The 25635-nt window shown below is 40.6% G+C and overlaps 2 protein-coding genes and 1 non-coding gene across 6 annotated transcripts; all 3 read left to right on the top strand.

Moving 5' to 3' along the window:
- Nucleotides 1-571: 571 nt before the first annotated feature.
- NT5C1B (5'-nucleotidase, cytosolic IB) lies at nt 572-17894 on the top strand. 4 transcript variants are annotated; one of them, XM_033125296.1, is made up of 10 exons: nt 572-604; nt 2394-2483; nt 2817-3050; nt 3581-3718; nt 5077-5565; nt 5830-5997; nt 7109-7238; nt 9507-9629; nt 10012-10196; nt 17562-17894. In XM_033125296.1, exons 1-10 carry the CDS (start codon nt 572-574, stop codon nt 17892-17894), a joined length of 1923 nt encoding a protein of 640 aa, XP_032981187.1. The 4 variants fall into 4 exon arrangements, with proteins under 4 accessions (XP_032981187.1, XP_032981188.1, XP_032981189.1 ...); XM_033125297.1 differs by having other exon boundaries at nt 2817-2999; XM_033125298.1 differs by having other exon boundaries at nt 2868-2999.
- LOC117033504 (U6 spliceosomal RNA) lies at nt 6647-6751 on the top strand. Its single transcript, XR_004424897.1, has one exon. It is a non-coding gene; the product is annotated as a U6 spliceosomal RNA (small nuclear RNA).
- A 2865-nt stretch (nt 17895-20759) lies between the features above and the next one.
- Nucleotides 20760-25254, top strand: RDH14 (retinol dehydrogenase 14). Its single transcript, XM_033125301.1, has 2 exons — nt 20760-21253; nt 24546-25254. The coding sequence occupies exons 1-2, from the start codon at nt 20861-20863 to the stop codon at nt 25161-25163; spliced, it is 1011 nt and encodes a 336-aa protein (XP_032981192.1). The 5' UTR covers nt 20760-20860; the 3' UTR covers nt 25164-25254.
- Nucleotides 25255-25635: the final 381 nt, after the last annotated feature.

The following is a 25635-nucleotide window of genomic DNA, read 5'->3' on the forward strand; positions in this document are numbered from 1 at the left end:
TCATTCTACCCTACTGTGCCTAGCCACAGGGAAAGTGCTGTGACTTTGTGAGATGGAAATGACCTTGCTGGGAAAGAAACACCAGACATTAAAGTCTAACCTCCATATCCAGAACAAAATCTCAATTGTCTCCAGAGGAAGTTCTCCAAAAACAGTCAGGATGAACAATAATAAATGATTGGGTCCACAAATGAGTTTGCCATTAATTTTGGCAGGACCAGAAAATATGCAGCCACAAATGAGACTAAGTGACATAGCAATACTAAAAGAAACTTTAAAAGAAGAATATTGCTACATATTAAACATATGAACATTGTTTAGACACCAGTTCCTAAAAACCCAGACAATAATCATGAGTAGAAGTACTCAAATATGAATAAGTAATATTGCTACTTTTATAGTTATGTATTCACAGAGTCATTTTGTTACTATGGAATCTCAGATGATGTCATAAATTTGACATTCTACATGCTAGCATAGACTCAGCAACAGAAACAACAGAAACAACAAGAAATGGAGCTGGGGAGGTGTAAAACTGCTTAACAGCAAAAGAATTTCAGTAGTTAAAGAAATGAGTCAAACATCTCTGAAACAGAAGAAGAAGGTGAGTGAATTAAACATCTTAGAATCTTGCCTAAGAGCCGAGGGAAAGTAGATATCAGTCCACCATTTACCTCTGGGAGTTCTCTGAAATAATCCAATAATTTCAGATGATGACAACATGTAGAGAAAATGGAAGGAGAAGTAAAGGAAATGAAGAGAGCATAGAAAAAGGAGATTAAAGCATTTATTATAACTAAATCCAATAAATCAGCATTTATTGTGCATATGCTCATATGTTCATGATAAGAGGTGAAAACAGTTGTTATTATTAAAGAATGGACAGCCTAGTAGGAAAGAGAATACACAAAGTGCAGTGCAGTGCTCAGTAAAATTATATACAAAAGACACAGGGTAACACAGAGGAACGTTTAACTCAGGAAAGTTCTCCCCGGTCACGCTGAGCTGGGTTTGAAGGATATTAAGAGGAAGAAGAGGTTACAAGTAAACAGGGTGGTAGATAGGCAAACACAAGTTATTTGGTGTAAGTAGAACATAGAGATAAGGCGTGAAGTGGAGCCATGCAAGTTGGAAGTAAACAGGATACATCAGGAGGCTCCTGGAGGAAGAGTGTATCCAGAAATGAAGAATAATTAAATTTGTGTTTCATACATATCACCTAAATAAACGGGATGGATGGATCTAGAAGTTGAGAGGATTTGAGGCCATGAAACCGGATCGAAAGGCTATAAGAATATAGGCCCATGATGATTGGAGACCTGGAACAAGGCAATGATAACAGAGATGGAAAAGAGGGATTGGATTTAAAATACCTTTGGGAGTTATGACAGGATTTTATGGTGACAATGTGTGTGGAGGCGGGGGGTTAAAGGGTGATAGAAAAATTATAGGATTAGTTCGAAGACCACACAGCTATGCCACTCTCCACTGTCACAGACTTAACCATTCAACTACCAGGGATCAGAGTTTTCCTGGGTATAAGGCGCAGAGTCCAAAGAGATGACTAAACTGCCCCTGGGCATCTTGGTCTAAGCTGGAGGTTGAGCTCCTTGAACAGATAAATAACACTAATCTAGATCGCATTATGGCTACCAAATTAGCACGAAATGATACAAAGAGTGATGCAATATAATAGTGTTTCCCACAATTGAAAATGAAAACAGATTTTGAATAAGTGTCCATGAAGTGAGTTCTTGGGCTCTCCTAGACAATCTCTCTATTAGTTTGTTCATAAGAAACCTCTTTTCACTCTAGATGCTATGAGTAATTACATCATATGAACATAAGGCATGCCTGTCAATAGAGCCATACAGGATCTGCACAGAATTCAGTTCCTTGATTTTAAAAATCAGACTAACATCGGTGGGCCTCAAATCCACAGAAAATTGGACTTACGGTTTATTCAGAAAATAAGAAGTTTCAATTTTGCACAGTAAAATAAAAGTTACATAAGTAGCAGTCTTCAGAGTGATAGAGGGGGGAAAATGTATTCTGTGTAAGCAACCTCACATTTAAATACAAGTACCACTGAGCCCTGGAAAATTCTTCCATAGTATTTCCCATGTTATCCTTTTTTAAATGGTAAATGCCTCATGCTTCGAATCTATAAACCAACAAATTTCTGCATTAAAACTTATTTATATAGTTCTCTGATATGTCATTTTTACTCATGCTTATTAGAACGGGGCAAAAAAACTGCCTCAACTTTATATAGTTTTTGATACTGGCAAAGAGACAAATGCTAATGTTGATTTATCCTTTTAAATCCAAACCCTAGGTTTCTAATGCCCCTGAGATTAAAATTAATAAACTTTCTTTGTTTCCATATTAAGAATGAATCTGGAACAAAATACCCAAGAGACAGTCTAGAAGCAGAGAAAAAAAGGGAGTCTGAGAAATCAGGAGTTCGTCTGAACACTCAGGTGAGCTGACCTCTAGAGTTGGTGAGAGAATTAAAAAGCGAAAAGCATAATAGAAGGTATTAGGGGGCAGAGAGTTCTGGAAGAGAAGACTGAGCTGTCGAGATTTGTACGAAGGGCTAGCTAATATCCCTCATTGAGAGATTAGGACAAAGCTAGGAGAAGCTGGTCCCTGCCTTCCGTCCAGTACACACACCCACGTTCATGTAGGTAGATGGAGTAGAAACCCTGCTGTCTCCTCTGCTCAGCCTGTGGGAGGAGACTGACCTTTGTTCAGATCAGGGAGGGGAGGGGAGTCTGGCCATCGCATTGACCATTTTCTGCACAATCTTTCAGATGACGCATGCAGTCACACCGAATCACTCGCTGAGACGTTGCCCCATGCATGGTCACCCGCCGTGTAGAAACTGCCTTAGTGCAGCTGAGGGAACAGTCCTTCTTGGTCCCTGCCGCATAATACACATTTATATTCACATGTGCCTGTTGTGGGAGCAGGGCCGGCAGAACAGCATGATCAGGGTGAGCAGAGATCAAACGACCGATTTTGGAGGGGAGCCACAGTCAATCTGGGTGAGGGGAAGGGTGTGGGGAAAGGAAACTTCCACTAGTCTCTCCATGTCTCCTTCCCTGCGGTTCCTCCTGAAGGGAATGCTAGAAGGTTCGATTCCCACTATGCAGCTCCTGCTGCAGCCTTGTGTAGCTACCGGCTGCCCTCATTTTTGTAGTCTGCTCAAAAATGGTGGCTATTTCTTTTTAGCATCTGTTAATGGGCTTATCCTTACGGGAAGAAGTGGAGGAAAGGGAGAAAAAATGGTCAACTGTACTGAGTACCATAGAAGAGGAGGCACAGATGAGAAAATGTGAGCTGGCAGATCTGTTTCTTGGTTTTGAATGCTCTTCCACGTGGATCCCCACTGTGCTGCTCCTCACAGAAGTTAGGATTGGGCCAGAGCTAGACGAGTACACAAGGGCCACGGTTGAATTAAGGGTGATGGAGGCCAGGGATCTTCTCATTGGGTGCTGCTATGTTTAGCGGGACGTGGCTATTCCATAGGCACATGCATGGGAGGACATTCCTGGGTCTCTTCTCTCCTTGAAAGGGATCACAAGAATTATCATTGCCAAAGACAGATTCTCGTGGGTACATCGTGCGAAGTGAGTGGTCCCGAACTTCACGGAGCCCATCCAACAAAGCCCCATCAGTAGACGAGAACAGAAGCAAGTCTGCCAATCTTAAGGTCAGGATGGGATACATGATTACATCATCATCATCACCATCAAAATACTGGTGATGATGATGGCTAACGTTTCTTGAAGCTTTGTGTAAGCCAGGACGTGCTCTACGTACTTTACATGTTTTAGCTAATTTACTCCCCCCCACCCCACACACACACACAAAAAAACACAACAAAAAAACACACCAAAAAAACACTTGTAAGCTCTATTTTACAGGTAAGAAAATTGAAACACAGAATAACTTGCATAACATTTCACATTAATAACATTCATAGAGCTGTATTCGAACCCATGGTCTCTAGGTCTATAAGCTGTACAGTTAATCATTAAACTCTATGGCTTCTCATTCCTTCCTTCATCCAACAACTATGTACCCAAGACTAAGGAGAGGGTGTGAAATGGTCAACAAAGAAGATAATTTAAGAGTGTTACATTGTGTGGCTAAGCCTGGTTCCCAACTCAGCCTGGCCATATAAGACAAAAAAACTTAGTTTTGAGATCCAATTTTTGGATTCAGAGAGATGACACAGATCCAGCCACTGGGAAAACATGTATTCCTACCAATTCATCTATCTCTGTGAGGACTAGTTCAATAATCTAACCAAGAAAATGCCTTTTGAAACAGGTGAAACAATCGTAAAAACTGAACGTGAGGATGCTTAATAATTTATTGCACACCTTAGTAAGCGTCCTTCCTCTAGAATGGTTCCTTCCTGTTTAGGAAGATGATTCCCTCCAGTGGAGCTCCACAGACACACAAACCTCCGAAGACAGTGGGGAGATACTCGATTCTCCCACCTCCAACCTTCTGGCAACCGGCGCATTCATAGTAGGGGCAATGTGGAGAGAGACAGGTGTCCCCGAGTGGGTGTGTCGAGTCTTCTGGTAGGAACATCTGGTCTAGTTGCTCATCAAGCTAACTGGAGATCACAGAGGGAGGCAGTGACAAGCAAGGTCCCTCACACAAGCCCTCTGCCTACCCAGAGGTCTCTGACTCGGCAGGTGTACATACAGAACTTTGCAAACTATATGCCATGTGCCTAAGGGCAAGGAAGAGGGCCTGTACCCTATCTACTCAAAAAAAAAAAAAAAAGTGTGAGGTGCCAAGTGTGAGGGGAAGCTAAGGGGAAACGGAAGCAATTGTCTGTGTCCATTTCACAGAAATATTTACTATCTGGAGCCTTGAGATGTCTAAACCCCTTTAAGCCCCCACCTAAAGGAGCCGAGATGAGCCAGGATCCATCTCAGGCCTAGGAATGGAACAGAGGGAAGGGGACAGCTCCCTGACTCCAGCTGGGCAGAGATGGGGCCAGGGACCTCAGGCGAGCGTGGAACTCAGACGCCCGTTTTCTTGTTCCAGGTCCCCAGTAGCTCCACCACGTCCCGCACTTCATCTGCCTCCCCCAGCCAGCAGGACTCTCAGCAGGAACTGTCCACGCAGCCCTTCCCGCCCACCCCACCCGTGCCACCCACACCACCAGCGCCTACAGACTCCTTCCCTCCCACACCCCCGGAGCCCCAGCCCCAGTCCGTGTCCCAGCACAGCAGCAAGATGCATGAGAACACTGACACCTGGCCACATGGCATTCCGCGGGAGATGCGGGACCCCCGGGACCCCAGGGACCCCCGGGATCCCCGGGAGATGCAGCAGCGAGAATATCCCCGTACACCCCCCACTGAATGGAAGCCCTATGCCCAGCGCAAGGCGCACTACTCCTCCCAGCTGGACCGCGACTGTATGTCTGACCTGCCCCGGCAGCGGGAGGAAGAGGACGACAATGAAGAAGCCTATTGGTCATCCGTGAGGACACTGTATGAGAAGACCCCAAGCTGCTCGCGACCCCGGCCGGTGAGCAGGGCCCACCGCCCCTGGTACCTCAGGTGACCCTTTGCCTCAGAGGCCAAGCCTTTCCCAGCCTCCCTCCTCTCCATACTGCAGGGAAGTCAGCTCAGCCCCCTGCTTCTCCCCCCTAAACCTGCCTCCTAGCTGCAGCACCCCAGGGCTCCAAGCAACGGCCCAGCTGTTTTCTTCTTACCTCGCCCAAGGATGAGCCCCGTTTCTGAGCCCTTGGGGTCTGTGTGACTGTACCCCCATTGGCGCCCCTCTCTGCAGCCCAAACCCAAGCACGCCATCACCATCTCTGTGTCATCCCGAATTCTCTTCAACATGATGGACGGCAGGAAAATCTACGAGGAAGAGGGTCTGGAAAAGTACATGGAGTATCAGCTCACCAACGAGAACGTTATCCTGACTCCAGGACCCGCATTCCGCTTTGTCAAGGTACTCTGCAGAGTGTCTTTGGGCTGCCAGGACGCTCGATGGTGAGGTGGAGGATTCGGGCCGACCTTTGGGATCTCCTCCATGTTGTCTCATAATCTCTAGTCCACTTCTGTCATTCTTGCCCTTTTCACGTTGACCCTGGGTCAGTTTATGCTTTCACAGAGGCTTCCAAACTGCTGAAGAAGGGGCTGTGTCCCTAGATTTGGGAGGTTGAGCTTCCCTAAGCAGAGTCCTCATCATGAGCCGTGTGACAGAAACCTGGTTCCCTCCCTGGGAAGAGCAGTGGCCAGAAGCACTATGAGTTTATAATTCCGGGTACTAGTAGAACTAAAATGCCTCCTTACAATGAAATGAAAGTCACCTTTGAGGCTCTTGCCCCAGACATAGCATGTTAAGAAAATCAAGATGCTCTTGGCACTTAAGGGCACGATATTAAGAAAGTAAGGTTCTCTGAACATATACAGAAATGTATAGCATTTATAACTGTGATCCCCTTTATGACTTAAAGAAATACTACCCAATAATATCGTCACCAGGCAGAAACAAATGACACCTCCACAAGTTGTGTAGAAAGTACTTATGGGCTATGGTAGGGGCAGGGAAGAAACCACGCACCTATTCTAAAGATCCCTGTTTAAAAATAGACAACATGCTCCCTTTGGCAGCACATACACTAAAACTGGAACAAAACAGACCATTAGCGTGGCTCCTGTGCAAGGTTAACATGCAAATTCATGAAGCATTCTATCTTTTTCACAAAAAATCATTATCAGGTGATCAAAAAAGTCTGATTTTACAAAATCCCCCCCACCAAAAAAAATAGACAAACCACAAAAGGGTCAGCCTGATCCTTCTCTCTACCTACCCAACAAGATATTCCTAGTTAACCAAATGTAACAATTTTCAACAAATATGACCTATCTATTCGATGACGATTAACTGAAGTCCTGTGTACGAGAGGCAGAAAATACAGAAATGTATGGCAGAAACCGGCCTTAAGGAGCCGTATCTTCAGAGCTTGAACGGGAGGCTGCTGAGCTCACTTCTCTGCAGATTCCCAATGCCACCTTGCCTGGCCCTCTTTACATACACTCGTGTTTGTAACCGGCAGGCTCTGCAGCATGTCAATGCTAGACTCCGAGATCTGTATCCTGAAGAACAGGACTTATTTGATATTGTACTGATGACTAATAACCATGCCCAAGTGGGAGTGCGGCTTATAAACAGCGTCAATCACTATGGTAAGTAAAATAAATACCATGTGCAAGTACAGTCGTTGCTCGGGAGGAGAGAAGCCATGTTATTTTGCTAACTGCGGCCTAACGAATGCAGTGTCTTTGATACTGACACCCCCTTCTGCGCGTGGAATGTTTATTTGCCTATGTCAGAACAAGAGAGGCCATGTTCATTTTTAACTTCAGCACAGAGTTGGGCCCAAAGCTCTGGCCTTAACTTGTCAAGTGTGAATTTCAAAGTCTTAATCCCAGGTCCTGTAATATATTTCTGTTTTATGTTTTTCACTTCTGAACTTGACTTCAAGGAGCCGTCAACCCAGAGGCTTTCTCTGTGTGATCAAACTTCTTGCTCACCACAGATACATGTTAAAGGTTTAAAGGTTTTCACCTTTCCTTTCCACTCTTAAAATCTGATTCTCCCTGGCTGCTTTCCCCACACATCAAATCCATACTTGTGCCAGCAAAGTTGTCTTTATTCCTGTACATGCAAAAATTGGATGGACTCTAGTCTCTTTACAGCATTCCCGTCAGTGTGCTGGAGACATGCAAAGAAAGTCCCCATGTTTCCTGTTAGGGAATTACCTGACTACTTAATTTGGGGACTTTTAGCCCATTTTCTAAGTGACACGTCTTGTGTCATGTGGGTATGTCAAGCCAAAATAAGGTTTAAATTTGGCATATTTATAAATAATAAAGATATATTAAAAGTTATGAGTTTTATATTATGTTTCCTAACTATAAGGCTGATGTCTTACTGAGACATACTTTAAAGAATGCTTGTCTTTCCAAAATGCAGCCTTCAAAGTGTTATGACACGAAAAGAGAGAACATACATAAAAGATTTAGCACAGACGACTGGTATAGTGATCATTCAACAAACTGCAGCTATTATTTTTATAAAACGTACTCTTATTTGATTTAGTAAGTGATTTAGGTCTATCTACCCCTCACCACACTGAGCCCATTGAGGGTAGTAATATAAAAAAAATCACAGTTATTTACCTATTAATTCTGCTAATAACTGATGTAGCGCCATCTTCTCATGCAGCCTATTCATGGGATGACAACCTTTTACTTGGAAGAGTTAGTTACTTCCATTCTCTGGGCGCAGAAGGCAGTTTGTATATCTCTGGTATTGTCTTTGTTATGCGTAATGTTGGCCTAAGGGAAAGAGTGAGAGTAATTTCTTAATACCACAGCAAACACGTCCACCTCAACTGCTGGTGGGCCCCATCTACTCTCTTGGTCCACACAGATGATAAACAATGGACTAGACTCAAAATTCTGCTTTACAGCATGTGCAGCTACCCAGTTTATCACATATCGAAAAACACTGTGAATGGGTACATAATATTTTATATGCATAATGTTATACTTCATTTAACTACAAAGTGTTAACATTGGTGAACAATGTTTTGCTTTTATAAATAGTCCTGCACTGAGGCTGAGACCTTTCTACATAAATCTCTATCAGTTTCAGAGTTTCAGATTACTCCCTTAGAATAAACTCCTAAGAAAAAAATAAAATAAAATAAAGGAATCCTAGATAAAAAAGGTATAAACCTATTAAAAGCTCTTGGTACATATAGCCAAGTTATTTTCTAGACAGCTTGTACCGATTTATACTTTCAGCCACGGTGTATTTGGGTACCTATTTTACAAACCTCTCACCAACATCTAGTGTTTTTGTTTTCATTGTTGCTGATTTGAAAGGCATTTGATGGTATATTAGTGTTTGGTCTGCTAATAATTCCATTTAAAATTTCAAGTCAGAAGAGACACTGTCAGAAATTTTGTGGTTGTTTTTAAAAAAGATTGTTGTTTTTAAAATTCCTAGCACTACCTGTTATTTCTTTTGTATTTTTACTGAAGAAATGCAGAAATGGTACTTACAATAGAGCCACGCTAATTGGTCCTTTCATCGAGTGAGGAGGCTGTAGTTGAAGAACAAGAGTCAGTATGAGCCAGTGGGCTTAGACAAGTCTTTATGTCTCAGTTTCCCTTTCTGTAATGAGATAATGATGGCTGTCATACACTTGGGAGACTAAATCAGCATGACCTACTATGTGGATGGACTTTCTAAACTATCACATACCAAACACATCCACTAGTACCTAAAATAGCTGAGACATTTGTCAATATTGGCACTAAGAAGGTAATTCTAAAACCTCAGTAGGAACTCAGTTATTCCTAAGGTAACTCATTTGCATTTCCAGTAAGCACTTTGTCTTTAGTCTTTGACATAACAAAGTCTTTCTTGCCCTATAATAATAGGCTTACTAATTGACCGCTTCTGTATGACTGGTGGAAAAAGCCCTGTTGGCTATTTGAAGACCTATCTTACCAACTTGTATCTTTCGGCGGATTCTGAAAAAGTCCACGAAGCAATTCAAGAAGGTATTAGCTTGGTTTTTATCCCTCCAGTTAATAAAGAGGTTTGCACTAGCAGTTCCTTACCATGGGCTTCCCACGTGACTATGTCTCTTAGTCCCTTGCTGGATTTTCTGCTAAGGTGTTTCCGCCTTAGCAGCATTCAAGTTTGACTTTTCGAGCTTTGACCTTTCTGGAAGTGGACATCCATCCATTACACATTTCCATTCCTTATAAAAGTGGAGCCAGTGCATAGACAACTGTTTTGAAATGTGTGGTTGTGAAGAGGGGTTGAGTCATCAAGGAATAGCTAGAGAGAAAATGCAAGGTCTGGGAGGACTTTTTATTATTTTTTTAATGGTAGAAACTAAAACTCGTGGCCCTGAGATGAGTATTAATTAATCCCCAGGGATCGCCTCTGCAACAATGTTTGATGGAGGCAAAGACATGGCTTACTGTGACACACAGCTCCGTTTGGCTTTTGATGGAGACGCTGCCATCTTCTCAGAAGACTGCGAACATCCTACCAAAGACCACGGGATGGACAAATTCTTTCAACAGGAAACACAACATGAGAATAAATGCACGGCTCAGGTAGGTTCCAGGAGCTCTAATGAATTTTGACCTACGTATTTTACAACATAGAGATATAAATATTTGTTCACTGTGATGGCTTTCCAATTATTTTAGGCAGGCCATTCCTCACTTCTGATTCTTTGCAGTTTTCTGCCTTTCTTTCTTTCCTGAACTCACTTTGAAGCATCTGCTGCTGACTTTATTTTTTAATGTTAACCTTCTTTTATCTAGCCTTTTGGAAATGTTTCTGTGATCTCATGATAATGAGATCACCTCCTCCAAATTTTGAGTAACAGAGGTATAATGACTTACCAATAAGCCATTTCTACATAATAGGTTCTTAAAATAGTAAGGCCATTTCCAATAGGTCAGTAAACATCTGTTGAACCTCTCTGTCCATAACCTCAAACTCCTGAAGGCATCGCTTAATTGAGAAAATCTGTAAAACTGAGAACTTTAATTCATTCAAATAATGAGCCTCAAACAAGTGTAAACTATGAAAACCTAATCAAACTGAAACTGAGTAAGTTTTTTGTTGTTTTTTTTTTAATCAGTCCATGAACTAAAGTGTTAGAGTCATGGTCAGAAATGAACAAAACCTACAACTTCTGAACCAAAGGCAATTTGAAATATCAAAATATTCTGCAAACTGAATCCTCACTGATCAATTTTAATCTATGAATTTTACCAAGGAATTGGCCTTTTTTTCTCAGCTTTTCTTAAGCTTAAGATAGACTTAAATATTGTTGTTTTTGTTACATTTATAAAAGTATTAGGAGACTGAAAGCTGAAAAGTTTTACAAACTCACCTCACATTACAGCAAGTGATACTTAAACTCTGTGTGTGTGTGTGTGTGTGTGTGTGTGTGTTAGTCAGAGTTGTTGAGGTATAATTTACATGTACATACAGCAAAATTCATAATTTTTAGTGAATGGGTCTAAGAGTTTTGACAAACGCTTACAGTTGTGAAAACACAACCAAACGCCAAATACTTAATATTCAAAATTCCCTCAGGCCTCTTTGAAGTTATCCTTAATCTCCTATCTCCAGGATCTGTCAACTGCAAATCTGATTTCTATCCCTATAGTTTTGCCTTTTCCAGATGCCATTTAAATGGAACCACATAGGATGCAATCTTTCGAATCTGACTTTTTAATTTAGCATAATGCATGTCAGGTTCATTGCTATCATTCCACGGATCAGTAGTTGGTTCCTTTTTACTGCTGAGTAGTATTCTGTTCTGTGGATCTGTTGGATAGTTAGTTCATTTTCAGTTTGGGGCATTTATAAATGAAACCATTTTAAGCATTTACATACAGGGTTCTGTGTAAACATAAAATCTCATTTTTCATGGGTAAATACCTACGAGTAGGATTACGAGGTCATATAAGTATACGTTAAACTTTGTAGGATACTGCAAAATAATTTTCCAAACTGACCATACCAATTTGCACTCCCAACAGTACTGTCTTGAGAGATTTAGGTGCTCTGCATCCGCACCAGTAATTGGTACTGTGTCAGTTGATTTTTGGTTGCTTGTTTTTACCTGTTCTTGTGGTTATTTAATGCTATCTCATTGCATTTTCAATTTGCATGTCCCTATCTCTTATCAGGTGCTTATTTGCCATCATATTTATTCTTTGACAAAAAGATCTGTTCAAATCTCATGCTCATTTGTATTGGCTTGTTTGTTTTTTTCTTTATTACTGAGGTTTGAGACTGTATATGTTCTGTATACAAGTTCTTTATCAGTTATGTGTTTTGCAAATATTTTCTCTCAGTCTGTGCTGGCCTTTTCATTCTCTTTACATCTTTCAGTGTCTTTCATGAACAGAAGCTTATAATTTTGATGAAGCTCAATTTACCAATTTGTTCTTTTATGAATTATGTTTTCAATGTCATACCTAAGAAATCTTTGCCTACTCCAATGTCACAAGAATTTCCTCATATGTTATTGTATAGAAGTTTTATAATTTTAGGGTTTTTTTGAGGGGAATTGACCTATTGTGAGTTAATTTTCTATTTGTGCAAAATATTTGGTTAAGGTTCATTTTTGCCTCTCACAGGCATCCTACTTATCCCAACACAATTCGTGGAAAGGACTGACTTTCGGTCCCTTTAACATAGGTATCTATTCTTGACCAATATCACTCTGTCGCAATTATTTATCATAGTTTTGATAAATTGATAATTTATCAATTATCATGGTTTTATACTAATTCTTGAGATCGGGTGGTGCAAGTCCTCCAAATTAGTTATTCTTCAATTATCCTTTGAATATTCTGACTCCTTTGCATTTTCATGTAGATTTAAGAATTGGCTTGTACATTTCTGGGAGAAAATAAATCCTGCTGTGATTGTGTTGAATTTATGCCTTAGTCTTGGAAAAAGAGGTATTTTAACAATACCAAGTCTTGCAGCCCACTGGCATGGTATATCTCTCCATTTATTTAGGTCATCTTTGATTTCTCTCATCAGTTTTTTTATAGGTTTCATACAGCTATCACCCATATTTTGTTAGATTTATAACTAAGAATTTCATAACTTTTGATGCTATGGTAAATAATACTTTTAAAATTTTAATTTCCAATTTGATTATTGAAAATATAAAGAAACACAATTGGTTTTGGTATATTAACCTTGCATCCTGCAACTTTCTTAAAGTTACTTGTTAGTCATAGTAAAACTTTTGTAGATTTGAGATTTCCTTTGAACACAATGTTGACTGGGAATAAAAACACCTTTATTTCTGTTTTAATTCTCTGTCTTTCATTTATCTTTCTTGTCTTATTGCCCTTGCTAGGCATTTACAATCTACAACTTTAAGTCATCCCAATCTACTTCCAAACAACATTACGTCACATCATGTCTAGTGTAAGAACCTTACAACAGTGCCGTTGTAACACATTTTACTTTCACCTATACTATCGGCTCACAATACCTCACTCCTGGTTTTCATTTGGGTAATTACTTATCTTTAGAATGAATAAGGGTAAGACAAAAATGTGTCTTTTGTACTCATCTTCATTTTCAACATTTCCAGGGATCTTCATTTCTTTGTGTAGATCCAGGTTGCTCCCAGGTAGCATATTCCTTTTGCCAGAAGATCGTCTTTGAACATTCCATGTAGAACTCATATGCTGTAACCAAAAACTTTTAGTTTTTCTTTTTCTGAAAAACTCTTTATTCTCCTTCATTTTTGAAAACTATTTTATTTTGACTTAATACGACTTTCTGCATTGATCATGTTTTTTTCTTTCAGCACTTTAAAGATACCCATCTCTTGTCTTCTTACTTGCATAGATTCTGACAACAAATGGTTTTGAGATTCTTATCTATGGTCCTGTATATGTAACGTGTCTAATTTTCTTTGGATGCCTTCACGATTTTCTATATTTGTCTGTGTTTCAGAAGTCTGAATATGGTGTGGGATGTGTGTATGTGTGTGTGCAATTCCCTCTCTCATATTTATGGATCTAAGTCATCACTGAGTCTTCATCTGTTAATTACTTTCTCTTGAAAGATTTTTGTTTGTTTTGTTTTATTGTATTCTCATACATCTTTGATTAATTTCCAATCATAGTGTGTATATACTAGAGGTTTTGGTAAATAGTATATATTTCGGTAAATACAAAAAAAAAATTGGTAAAACTTTTTGCCTGGTTATAGGCATGCCTCCTCTTCTGCTAGGAATTAGTGTGATGGCTTGAATCAAACAAATCAGGAGTCTGACTAGCTATGCATTTTGTTGTTGCTGCTGTTACCTTCATTTCTCCATAGGCTTCAAATTCCTCTGGTAGGGTGGTGAAGGGTTTGTCACAATATTACTGGTCCACTTTCAGCTTTCGTTCAGCTTTAGGTCTTGTCTTCTCTTTGTGCATGTGCCTCAGAGATGGTCTCCATGTTGTTACTCCACTCCATTGGTTGCTTGTTTGTCTCTTCCAGCCAGCTCGGTGATATGGGAGCGAGGGAGAGGGAATTCTCTGTTGTCCTAGTTCAGCCTAAATCTAGGCCAGAACCTGTATCTCCCTAGGACTTAGGGATGAAGTTTTATCATTGATCTTGCCTTCCCCCCAGTGATAGCAGATATATAATGGTCTGGGTCCATAAGAGTCTTCTGTCCCTTTCCCAGGAGTGGAGAGTTTTCCTTTCCCCTCTCCCCATAGCAGTGTATCTTTATCTGTGCTCTGGGGGTAACAGTGTTTGTGTTTTGTTCCTTAGGAGATATGGGACAATGTGGAATTTTAGTCTTTTCTCACAGTGGTAGTTGGTCCTCTCTTCCAAGCCTGCACCACTAAGGACTGCATTCTTTCATCTCTCACCCTGCCTGCGGTCTTTCTAATAAGCAACTAGCCAAGTCCATGGAAAAAAGCCCATAAGGGAGTATTTCTTGTGTTTGTGGTTTCCAGGACTTCCATGCTCTCTCATTAGCCTACACTTTGCCTTCATTAATTGTTTTTAAATTGCCTGAATTTTTCATACTTGCTCGTATGGTGTCTGGTATGTCTTCCTTCAGTGCTCTACTAAAGACTTGCCAGTTCTGGAATTCCATCTGTTCTTGAAGACACCTTAGATGTTTCCTTAGATTTTTTTCCCCTTAGATTTCACCTTAGTCGGTTGCCCTATTACCTCAGCTCTCTAATAGACTCTAGAAAAGTTACGATTTTTCAGATTATCTGGCTTTTTCTTGTTGTTAGGAGTAACAGTCTTTTCAGCTTTCTACATTCTAGGTAGATCCCAAATGTTTTAAATCACACAGCTCCTCAAAAAGGTATTTTTGAGTAACTCTCCTTCATAGTTCTGTATTGTCATTGATAAATTATATGCTTACACTACTGTACAAATATATAAATTATAAAACATACCCAAAAATAGAAGAGAGAATGATACCTGGTTTTAATATGGTGACATAAACTGACCTTTGGGAGGCACTCAAAAACTGTGTCCCTCTGTGTTTCAAATTCAAACTGTGAGCAAAGTGGCTCCTACCAATGGTCCCTACACCCTCTTTGCTGCTGTTGTTGTGCCAAAAAAGTTATATTTTTTTCACCTATGTACGTGACTTTCACCTTTAGGAAGTGAATTTTTACTTGTTGTTTTCTGATATATGCAGCCTCGGAGAAAGCAAAATAAATAAATGATCACATCCATAGTCATGCTTGCAGAAAAGTTTGTTTCCATGACAGCAGAGAAGAGAGCTTTTGAATTGTGAAAACAAGTCAGTGTTCAAATACTATGCCTCACCTTCCCAGAAACCCCCTAATGGTTCTAGAAAAACAAATCTACCTCAGTGATGAGTAATAAGAAGGGGACCAGCACAGAACATATGCAAAGATACTATGAGAAAAAGGCAGACAGAGAAGAGCAAGATCAAGTAACAGATGAAAACCTCTCACTACAAATAGCTGCCAAAGTACAGGTGAAAGTTGTGACTAGGCGTTTGCCATGACTTTTAAAAATGTTAAAAGCAGGGTCATAAAGTGGAAATGCAAGAATCAGGAAAGAGATGATAAGATGTTAAATGGTAGAACTCTGGAAACGAGTACGATTGAAAAGTAAGATTTTAGATTGAAAAATGACAGAAATAGATCACAGGTAAAGAAAATCCAACATATGCATAATTGGAATCCTTAAAGAAAAACACTGAAATTATGTTCTGGGGAGAGGAGAAGAGGGTTGTGTGTGGTCAACATAAAGATGCATATGTGTATAAAAATATAAATCAAGAAAAAATCCTGAATTACCAGAAGATTTTCATACATACATTAAACAATCAAAAGATGAAAGTCTACATTACGTATAGGGAAATAGAACAAAATGATTATGATATATGACCTAGTAAAATTATTTGACTTCAAAGGTGAAGAAATAATTCTTTGGGCAACCTGCACATCCAAGTTGCAGGGGGGAAATCAGTCTTCTCCACAGAAGCACTCAATAGTATTGTAAAAGACAGTGGATCACTACATATCATATGGAGAGAAAATATAAGTCACAAATTCTATATCCAACCAAAAGTTCATTCAGGTTAAAAGAAAATAGGTCAACAGTTGAGAACATACTATATTCTAGGAATTATTATTTCCACAAGACTTTCTTGACAAAACTAGTACAGTTGGACACATTTGGCCAATATGTAGATGACTAGAAATGCAGAGGCACAAATGGGCCTAAAATATATATATATTTAACCATAGAACCAAAACTAAAACAATTGTAGGGATTAGGAAGCAGAAATACTATGTGCCCTAACAATGTAGAAATTATATAACTAATGAAAACTGGAAAAATGTGAAGGGAAAAGGTCTAAGGAAGACTAAGTATGCTGATATGTTCATTTACAATAGCTAATCAAAGGATAAAATGTAAAGCTGATAAGTAGAAATATGAGAATCTTTCCTAATATAAACGTGAACACTGAAAAGATGAAACAAGTATAACTGGAAGGCTAAAGAAGAAATAGAGAGTAAGAGAGAGGTAAAGAAGTTCCCTAATTTCATCATTTCTCATTGTAAAAAATAATAGATCCTGGATTTTAAAAAACAGAGTACTGACGGTACTATAAAAAGTTATAGTTATAAAGGTAATCAATAGAAAGAAATAATACAAACCTTCCTAAATGTTAGAAGAAACACACATACACACACATAAAGAAAAAAAGACACTTGGTGAACAATCCTTTAAAAGCTTTAAACGTGAAAAATACAATAAAAATCATAAGACCGAACCATTACCATGTATATTTGTAATACCAATAAATATAAATGTCCTAAAACTCAACTTTTGTTTTAAAAATTAAGACTTTCAGATTGGATCACATAGCAAAATCTAATTCTATGCTCTATCCCAGAGTTACAGCAAAAATTAAGTGTTCAGGAAGGCTGAAGATAAAAGTAAGTGTGACGAAATACCAAGTATTTGTAAATATAAGACAAGGCTAGATCCAAGCCAACAGGGCATTAAACAAGATAAAGGAATATACCTCCTAACGTTAAAATGTGCAATTCACAAAAAGCAAATTAAAAGAATAGTGCTTTTGGTAATTAACTGAACTTGATTTAGAGTATCCCACTTTGCCATCAATGGTTTATGCCTCTTGCCTTGGTTTAACTTTTTAATAGAAACTTCTTTCAATCGTAAAATATCTGTGTTTAGACAATAAATTATATGATCACCCTACATTTATTCCAGGAATGCAAGGATGGTTCCATATAAGGAAATATACTTACATAAATGCAAGGGGTTTCAGCATTGTGCCATAGGCTTTATAATACTGCATGCCGTATTGTATTTGTTTATAAGCTCTTATAAGCCTCTGCTTTTTCAGCATTCATTTCCTTTGACCCACTGAATCACAGCTGTGACATATGTTCCTTTTACAGGGTGCCTTGAAAGGCTTTCTGGAAGAATTAGGCAGACTGCAAAAGAAGTTCTATGCCAAAGACCAACGGTTATGTTGCCCCATCAGAACTTACCTGGTTACAGCCAGGAGTGCAGCCAGTTCAGGTGCCCGAGTGCTGAAAACCCTTCGCTGCTGGGGTCTAGAGATAGACGAAGCTCTTTTCCTTGCTGGAGCCCCCAAAGGGCCCATCTTAGTGAAAATACGGCCCCACATCTTCTTTGATGACCGCATGTTCCAAAGTGAAGGCGCACAGAAATTTGGCACAGTCGCAGCTTATGTACCTTATGGCGTTAATCAAAAAATGAACAATTAGAGATGGGGAGGAGAAATAAAGCAGTGAGCGTGGTATTACAGAAGCCACTTCTTGTGGCTCTCTAGGGTAATTAGATAGGTATTTCAGATAGGTATTAGACTCAGGACTTAGTTCATTGGAAAGATTTTCCCTTAATTTTTTTGAAAACATTTTGAAACCTCAATTTACCTTCAAGCTACTCTGAGCTGTCAATGCTGTCAAATACGACTGCACCTACCTTTGTATGTAAGTCATACTGATGACTTTGCAGAATACGTTTAGAACTTGAATGCCTGAATGTTTTAAGGGCTATGTCAGAAGCCTATTTAGTCTGACAAAGTTTTGCTCTTTTTGGATGTTGGTAGAATAAATTGTTACCCATCATCATTATGGAACGATGGTCTTCAAAGATGGAAAGAGTATGGTTAAGTACACTCTTGAAAATTAGAGCATTTTAGTCTGTTGCTTCTATGATCAGCCTTTAAATCAATGCAAAATGAAAATGTGACTCCACCTGCATGTATACACCAATTTTGATACTAGTCATTCAGAAATAAATCAGCTGGTTATTCATACAGGGCATTTTCCACCTAAGATGAGCTCCAGACAGAACATCCTAGGAAGGGTATTTTGAAGCTTATTTGATGGGTTCATTGCCTCTGGACCACAGGGCTTCAGATTTGAAGTCTCTGGTTTTAGGCCTGGCAGGTAGGCCCAATGTTTGCATGGCAATAAGCCTTGGCCACTACTTCAAAATGCGCTATGTAGTATCCTGGCCTTTCATTGTTGTCATTCTGTTGTGATTTTTCTTTTCTTTTCAAAAAACATTGATTGTTTCTTAACCATAATCTACATGTTAAGGTACAGTCAGCTGGCTATTTTCACGTTACCTCATTTTCTCATCAAACCAAACATTTGTGACATAATATTGTAACTCTCCTTCTTAATCAATAAAGAAACTAAGATGCAAAAAAGATTAACTACTGTGTCCAAGAATAGCAGCTAATAAACAGTAGGACTAAGGCTCAAATTCAGGTTTTATTTACTTCAAAAGCCATGTCTATTTCTTGTTCTGTGTTATACAGCCTTCCAAATTGAGTTAGTCTCATTGCTTCCATGGATATAGGACCCATCCTGAACAGATTAGTCATTCCATTAAGTTAAACTACACAGCAGTGACATAGCATGTCTGAGGGTCCCTCTCCTCTTTTCTCCATGCACTCGGTTGGTCCTCCATCTCTACCGCACCTGCATATGCATATTCTACCCTGGCTCTAGTGAAAGAAGGCCCCTGCTGAAATACAACTTTTGATCTGCTTCCCAATTTGATGTAAGCCAATCCAAACTATATCAGTCATGACATTCATTGAGTACCTAGTGTTTTTTATGCACTCCCTGATGTGAAGACCACAGAGAGTCTCAGACATAATCCCACCCCTTAGGAAATGTAAAACCGTAATGATCCCCTAGGGGAAGTCAAATGTGCAAACTCAAATAGCCAACACCAGAGGGCTGTTTGTCCTCAGTGCCAAGTGAGGGTCACACATGAGGGTGAAGCAGGTATCTGTATGGGCTGGAAGTGGTCAGGAAATGAAAGGAACTGAGCCAGGCTGTGAAGGACAGAAAATGAATAAAACTGGAGAGAAGAAACAGACGTGTCCTGGGCTCAGTGAGTTTGAAAGACAACTTCAAATTATAGCAGTGTGGAATAAAGGCCCACCTTACAGGGAGTATATTTCAAACGATACACATTTTGTGTCTCTTCTCTTGTTCTGAAGATTCTAGAATGGTGCTGGGGCAGTGAAATTTTCTGTACCAGGCAATAAACACACTATGTCCCTGTGAGTCTCACAGGGCACTGGGCCTGGCACACATCAGATGGGTGGGTAGATAACGACCACTTAAGAGTAGTTGGGCAATAACCCCGGACATTTCTGAAGTATTTTTCAGTGTATAAAGCACTTTCCCATCCATTTGTACATTTAATATTCTCGTGGAGGGGGTGGGGAAATACTTATGAAGTGGCCTGCTCAGAAGTCTATGTTTACAGTAAATGCGAGCTTTTCCTACTGTATCTGTGCCAGTGTCAAATAACACCGTTTGAGGATTCCTTTTTCTCTAAGGATCAGTACCATAATGGTCTCCCGTTCTCAAACTGTAGTCCTCAGACCAGCAGCATCAGAAACACCTGGGTACTTGTTAGAACTGCTAATTCTCAGATCCCATCTTGGACCTATTAAATTTGCAACTCTGGTACCAGAGCCCCAAAACTTCTGGGTGTTTTGTTTGTTTGTTTTCTGTTTTTTTTTTTTTTACTTTGTTTCTACAAGCCCTTCAGGTGATTCTGATGTGATGCTAAAGTTTGACAACCACTGGCCCATTCTATCTCAACTAATTCATGTTGCCAAGTTCTTAGCCTAATCTATGGGGGGAAAAAAGAACAAACTCGTCCTCAGACTTCGGCAGCTTGAAATTACAGAAATGTGGAATAAATTGTCCCTGTGGGCAGGGACAATTCTCCAGAGGGTGAAAATAAAAGTGAACTGAGGGTTAACAAGTCCCCGAAGTCCTTAACGGAAAACACTAAGCCAGCCCTGAAGTGTGGGATTTGTAAACCAGCCTATAAAGAGATTTGTAAATTCAAAGTATTCATTAGGCATTCACACGGAGAAGGCCACCACCACTCTGGGATTTCCATGGGCAGGAACCCCAGCGGCCAGAAAACCGGGGATTGTGCTCACCCTCCACTGTCAGGCTGGAAGCCGCCTCCAAAGGGTCACCAAGACCTACACGGTGGTCATCTCATTAACCAAGCAGATGCCCTCGGCAGGAAAACTACAAGTCCCAGCATGCCCCACGCCGCACCGTCACGGGACGACAGGCTGTGCCCCAGAGTCCTTCGCGTGCAGGTGGCAGTTTTCGGTCGCGGCGCGCGGCGACTCCGGAAGTCCCGCGCAGGGGCCGGTGGGGCCTGAGCCCCGGCTGCTATGGCCGTGGCTACAGTGGCGGCACTACTGGCTGCACTGGGTGGGACCCTGTGGCTGGCGGCCCGGCGGTTAATGGGGCCCAGCGTCCAGCGGCTGCACGGAGGCGGGGACCCCGGCCTCATGCACGGGAAGACAGTACTGATCACCGGGGCCAACAGCGGCCTGGGCCGCGCCACGGCCGCCGCGCTGCTTCGCATGGGGGCGCGGGTGATCATGGGCTGCCGGGACCGCGCGCGCGCCGAGGAGGCGGCGGGTCAGCTCCGCCGCGACCTCCGCCAGGCAGGTGGCTGTGAGCCAGGCCCTGACGCCAGCGGGCCAGGCGAGCTCGTCGTCAAGGAGTTGGACCTCGCCTCGCTGCGCTCGGTGCGCGCCTTCTGTCAGGAGATGCTCCAGGTGTGGGCTCGGGGAGCCAGCTGGAGATCGGGGGACGCGCGCGGGGCCTCGGAGGGCTGGGTGAAGCGGGGCCTCGAGCCCAGTGCGGAGCCAGGACGTGTCCGCCGAGAGTCCAGGGGGTGTGACCTTGGAATGACTGAGACCAAGCGTAGAAACAGTTACATAATTTGGAAGCGGCATGGGAGTTGCAGACTGGAAAAATTGGGAGGGCAGTCTTCTGTCTTACAAAAATGTTGAGGCAAAAACAGGCCCCAGAGGAAAATAAGCCGGTGTCAGAACCTGTCTTTTAGTTATGTGAGGACGAGGGCCCAGGAGAGCAGCCAGGTCTCTGGGTTGCTTTTCCTGTGTTTTAAGTGAATGGGCACCAAGCCTGAGAGCACATAGGGAAACTGCCAGGCAAGGACCTTGGAACACTCCTTTCCCCCACCCTCCTAACGGGGTAGGAAGTTGAGCTTTCTGCCACCAGCATCCTCGTTAGTACCATTCTTAACCACACTCTAGCCAGGTCCAAATAGACTGGAGCTTGGCATCCCAGTGTCCTGTGCTCTAAACAGGGACAGCAATAAATATATAATACTTACCGTATTAAATAAATATACCATTATACAATTTCCTATATGCCAGGAGCTATTCCAAGCATTTCAGATACTTTTAAAAAAAAATAGTGAAACGAAAGAGCCGTTGGCTATTACAGTCATCGAATCCTCACAGTGACCCTGTGACGTAGGCGCTGCCATCCCCATTTTAAAACGTAAGGGAACTAAGGCATCAGTAGGTTAATTCCTTTGCCCAGTATGTCTCCAGAGCCCTTGCTCTTAATTCCTGTTTAGCATTCCGCTGCCTGCCAGTGAGATGGAGGATTTCTATGTTGATTATGAATATTCCACGGAAGTGGATGTCCTCTGTTGAAATTGAGATAGAAGGGTTTCCTACAGGGGGGACTTGCAAGAGAGCATTCAGAAAAGTGAGATTTAAAGTCAGCTGGCATAGGAAAGGTGCTTGCATGAAATGGTAGAATCTCGAGTCTGGAGAAAGTTTGCAGATTCCAAAACGTACCGATTTGTCCATAATGTCCTTCGGACGATAGAAATATCTACCAGTTCATTTATGTGAAGTAATTATGTTCAAACAACCTAATAGGTATTGATGTCGTAACAACTTAGTAGCTGTTTGAAAAAAATAGTAACGTCATGAAAGAAAAGATATATTTATTTCATTCTTCAATAACCATAATTACTAACGGGAAATGTGTACCTATTGTTCACTGCATCAGCTGCTCAGACTTAGACTGGACAACGCCACCCTCATGTCTTGTTCTGCACTGATTTTTAAACTTGTACTTTCATCTCATTGCAGCAACTGCTAAAAACAGCTTTGCAAAGACGTGACATCATCAAAAAGAATATAGCACAATATAACGCTGCAGCCATGAACCCCCTGGAAATAGTGGTTTTTGAGATGTTGAGCAGAGTTTCCCTTGAACATTTAATACTCCATAGCACCCTGGGAGTTTCTTGTGACTCTAGGGTACTTTCATGCACAGGTTGGGAGCTGTTGCAGATCTAGAGAGGTTTTTGTTTTGTTTTTTTTTTTTGGGGGGGGGGTGTTTTGTTTTTATGGCTACTTCATTTTCAGGTAAAACAGATTAAAATTAAGAAATAGCACTGATGTATAAGAGATGTTAGAAGCACTGAAAATGGGTATTCCTATTCTTCATTAAAATGTAAGTGTGGCTGGATATACTTATCATTCCTGATACCTACGTATGGTATTTTACGACTTTGGCCACTTGGGACAGAACCAGTTAAAAATTAAGGAGATAAGTAAGTTGTCCTTGCTCCTAAATATTAAGCTCCTTCTAGCTCTGAAGTTCAGCGACTATAACCAGAATTTTTTTTTAATTGAAATGTAAATTTCCCACAGGTTGGTATTCATGGTATTTATGTCATTTATCTCCTAGAATTTAAAAAATAGTAAATGATAAAGTCTTAAAATAACACAAGCCCAGCAAAGAATGATGGCTCAGAAATGATTAATACAGGAAACGCTTCCAAAGGATTAGTGAAAAAGAACACTCCTTTCTTTCCCCCACGGGTGAACTTTTGCCTTCTTTTTGAAGCTGACTATTCGAAAAGCTAAAGGTGCTTAGACAGACAGAATGAGAAATAGTTAATCCTCTGACGGGTAGGCTTTGATAACAGTTGTGAAATTTAACACATTTTTCTTTTCACTTACACTTGGCAAAAGGGCCAGTGAAATTTGAAATTTGACCTCAAATTAATATAATCGTGGGTCATCACTCTGTCTTTACACCTGGAACATGTTGTACATTTATTTTCTCTGCCCATCAAAAGAGACAGAGAGGAGCCAGGAAAGACTAGGGAAAACCAACTTATATGGTTAAAGGAAAGAAAAGGTTTCCCTTTGAAACAGCCTAAATTTTAGGCCTTTAATCTGGAAAGTTGCTGCAGGATCTGGTCAAAGAGCAGAATTTTGACTCTGTAGATTTCCTAAGTTGGGGGCCCCTCAAAGCATGAAAGAACTAGGTTTCATATAGTGAAAAAAAGAACTGAATTCTAGAGTCATAATAGAGGTTAAAGGTGTGTGTTGGTCCTACCCCTCTGTTAATCTCCTTAGCTGTTATTGTGAGCCTTAGTATTTATGATTCATTATGTTGTTTCTGATGTTTTAATATTACCAGCATAATTTTTTTAATATTTATTTGATTTACTCATGATTTTCTTTCTTAATTTGCATCCCTGACCCACTCAGTTTTAAGGAAAACGACTTGAAGTTGCTCCGTCTCCATGGTACCATTTACCCTTAGAAAACTGAAAAATAAAGCAATCCTAAATTGCCCTGGTGTTGACACTTGTAGCTCTGGGAAAATGCAGTGCTGACCTGTCTTCCACTGTCTAGCTCACATGGACTCTCTGGTTTGCAAAGGCCAATTAGAAAAGCAAGCTGGCTTATTATTTAAGAGCCCGGACATTGGTGCCAGAAGATGTCATCTTCAGATTTTTGTTGGCCACTTAGGAGCCCTGTGATACTGGACAAATCACCTACCTTCAGTGCTCCTGTTTCCGTACAGAGTTGTTGAGTGTAGATGAGAATGTGTGAAAAGCACAAGGCCAGGCCCCTATTAAGCACGCAAGCATTTTTTGTTTTTGTTTTATTTCTCAAGTGTTGAAAACTTTAGAGGCATTTTAATAGTTTGCCAGACTTTTAAAAATGTTAGGTATATTTAAGGCCCATGTTCATAATTCTGCCGTTCTCTTTTTGACGTTTAAAGGAAGAGCCTAGACTGGATGTCTTGATCAATAACGCAGGGATCTTCCAGTGCCCATACATGAAGACAGAAGATGGCTTTGAGATGCAGTTTGGAGTGAACCATCTGGGGCACTTCCTCCTCACCAATCTTCTCCTGGGGCTCCTCAAAAGTTCAGCTCCCAGCAGAATCGTGGTAGTGACTTCCAAACTTTATAAATACGGAGATATCAACTTTGAAGACTTGAACAGTGAACAAAGCTATAATAAAAGCTTTTGTTACAGTCGGAGCAAACTGGCTAACATTCTTTTTACCAGAGAACTAGCCCGCCGCTTAGAAGGCACAAATGTCACTGTCAATGTTTTACACCCTGGAATTGTGCGGACTAATCTTGGGAGACACATACACATTCCACTGTTGGTCAAACCACTTTTCAATTTGGTGTCATGGGCTTTCTTCAAAACCCCAGTGGAAGGTGCCCAGACTTCGATTTATTTAGCCTCTTCCTCCGAGGTTGAAGGTGTGTCAGGAAAGTACTTTGGGGACTGTAAAGAGGAAGAACTGTTGCCTAAAGCCATGGATGAGTCTGTTGCAAGGAAACTCTGGGATATCAGTGAAGTAATGGTTGGCATTTTAAAATAGGCACAGGGAGTGTAAGAGAGCTATTTATAAAACCGAACCTCAGTTATATCTGTTCAGGAATGGTGTGGCTTGAGCACTTGCTACTTGAAAACATAATTTTGGTTTTACATAGTACTGCTAGGTGGTACATAAGGATAATGAAGTTACAAAAAAGTTATATTTTGGAAAACTAAATTTCAGAAAAGATGTTACAATCAATAAGCATAATGAATAAGCATAATGAACAATACAATTATAGTATGTTTTTAAAATTATAATTGGTAAAGCATGGATTACAAATGTTAACTCAAAATAGACCCTTGAGAAGTTTTTAAAATATCTTTGAGCTTCATGGCCAAAGAGTTAAATATTTGTATTACAATGCTGGTATGGAAATAATATGGCTGGTGTGTGTATACAGTTCTTACTTGGAATAAATGTACTGATGCAAATTCTTAGTTGTCTGTTTCTTTAGAAATTTCACTAAAATGAG

This window comes from Rhinolophus ferrumequinum, chromosome 13, assembly GCF_004115265.2.
Source record: "Rhinolophus ferrumequinum isolate MPI-CBG mRhiFer1 chromosome 13, mRhiFer1_v1.p, whole genome shotgun sequence".
Taxonomy (NCBI): Eukaryota; Metazoa; Chordata; class Mammalia; order Chiroptera; family Rhinolophidae; genus Rhinolophus; species Rhinolophus ferrumequinum.

Excerpts from the sequence above, each read along its gene's own strand:
- RDH14 (XM_033125301.1), top strand. The coding sequence starts at position 20,861 with ATGGCCGTGGCTACAGTGGCGGCACTACTGGCTGCACTGGGTGGGACC. Across the intron at positions 21,254-24,545 it reads TCTGTCAGGAGATGCTCCAG|GAAGAGCCTAGACTGGATGT; the intron begins GTGTGGGCTCGG and ends TGACGTTTAAAG.
- NT5C1B (XM_033125296.1), top strand. The coding sequence starts at position 572 with ATGAGTCAAACATCTCTGAAACAGAAGAAGAAG. Across the intron at positions 5,998-7,108 it reads CCGCATTCCGCTTTGTCAAG|GCTCTGCAGCATGTCAATGC; the intron begins GTACTCTGCAGA and ends TGTAACCGGCAG. Across the intron at positions 10,197-17,561 it reads AGAATAAATGCACGGCTCAG|GGTGCCTTGAAAGGCTTTCT; the intron begins GTAGGTTCCAGG and ends TTCCTTTTACAG.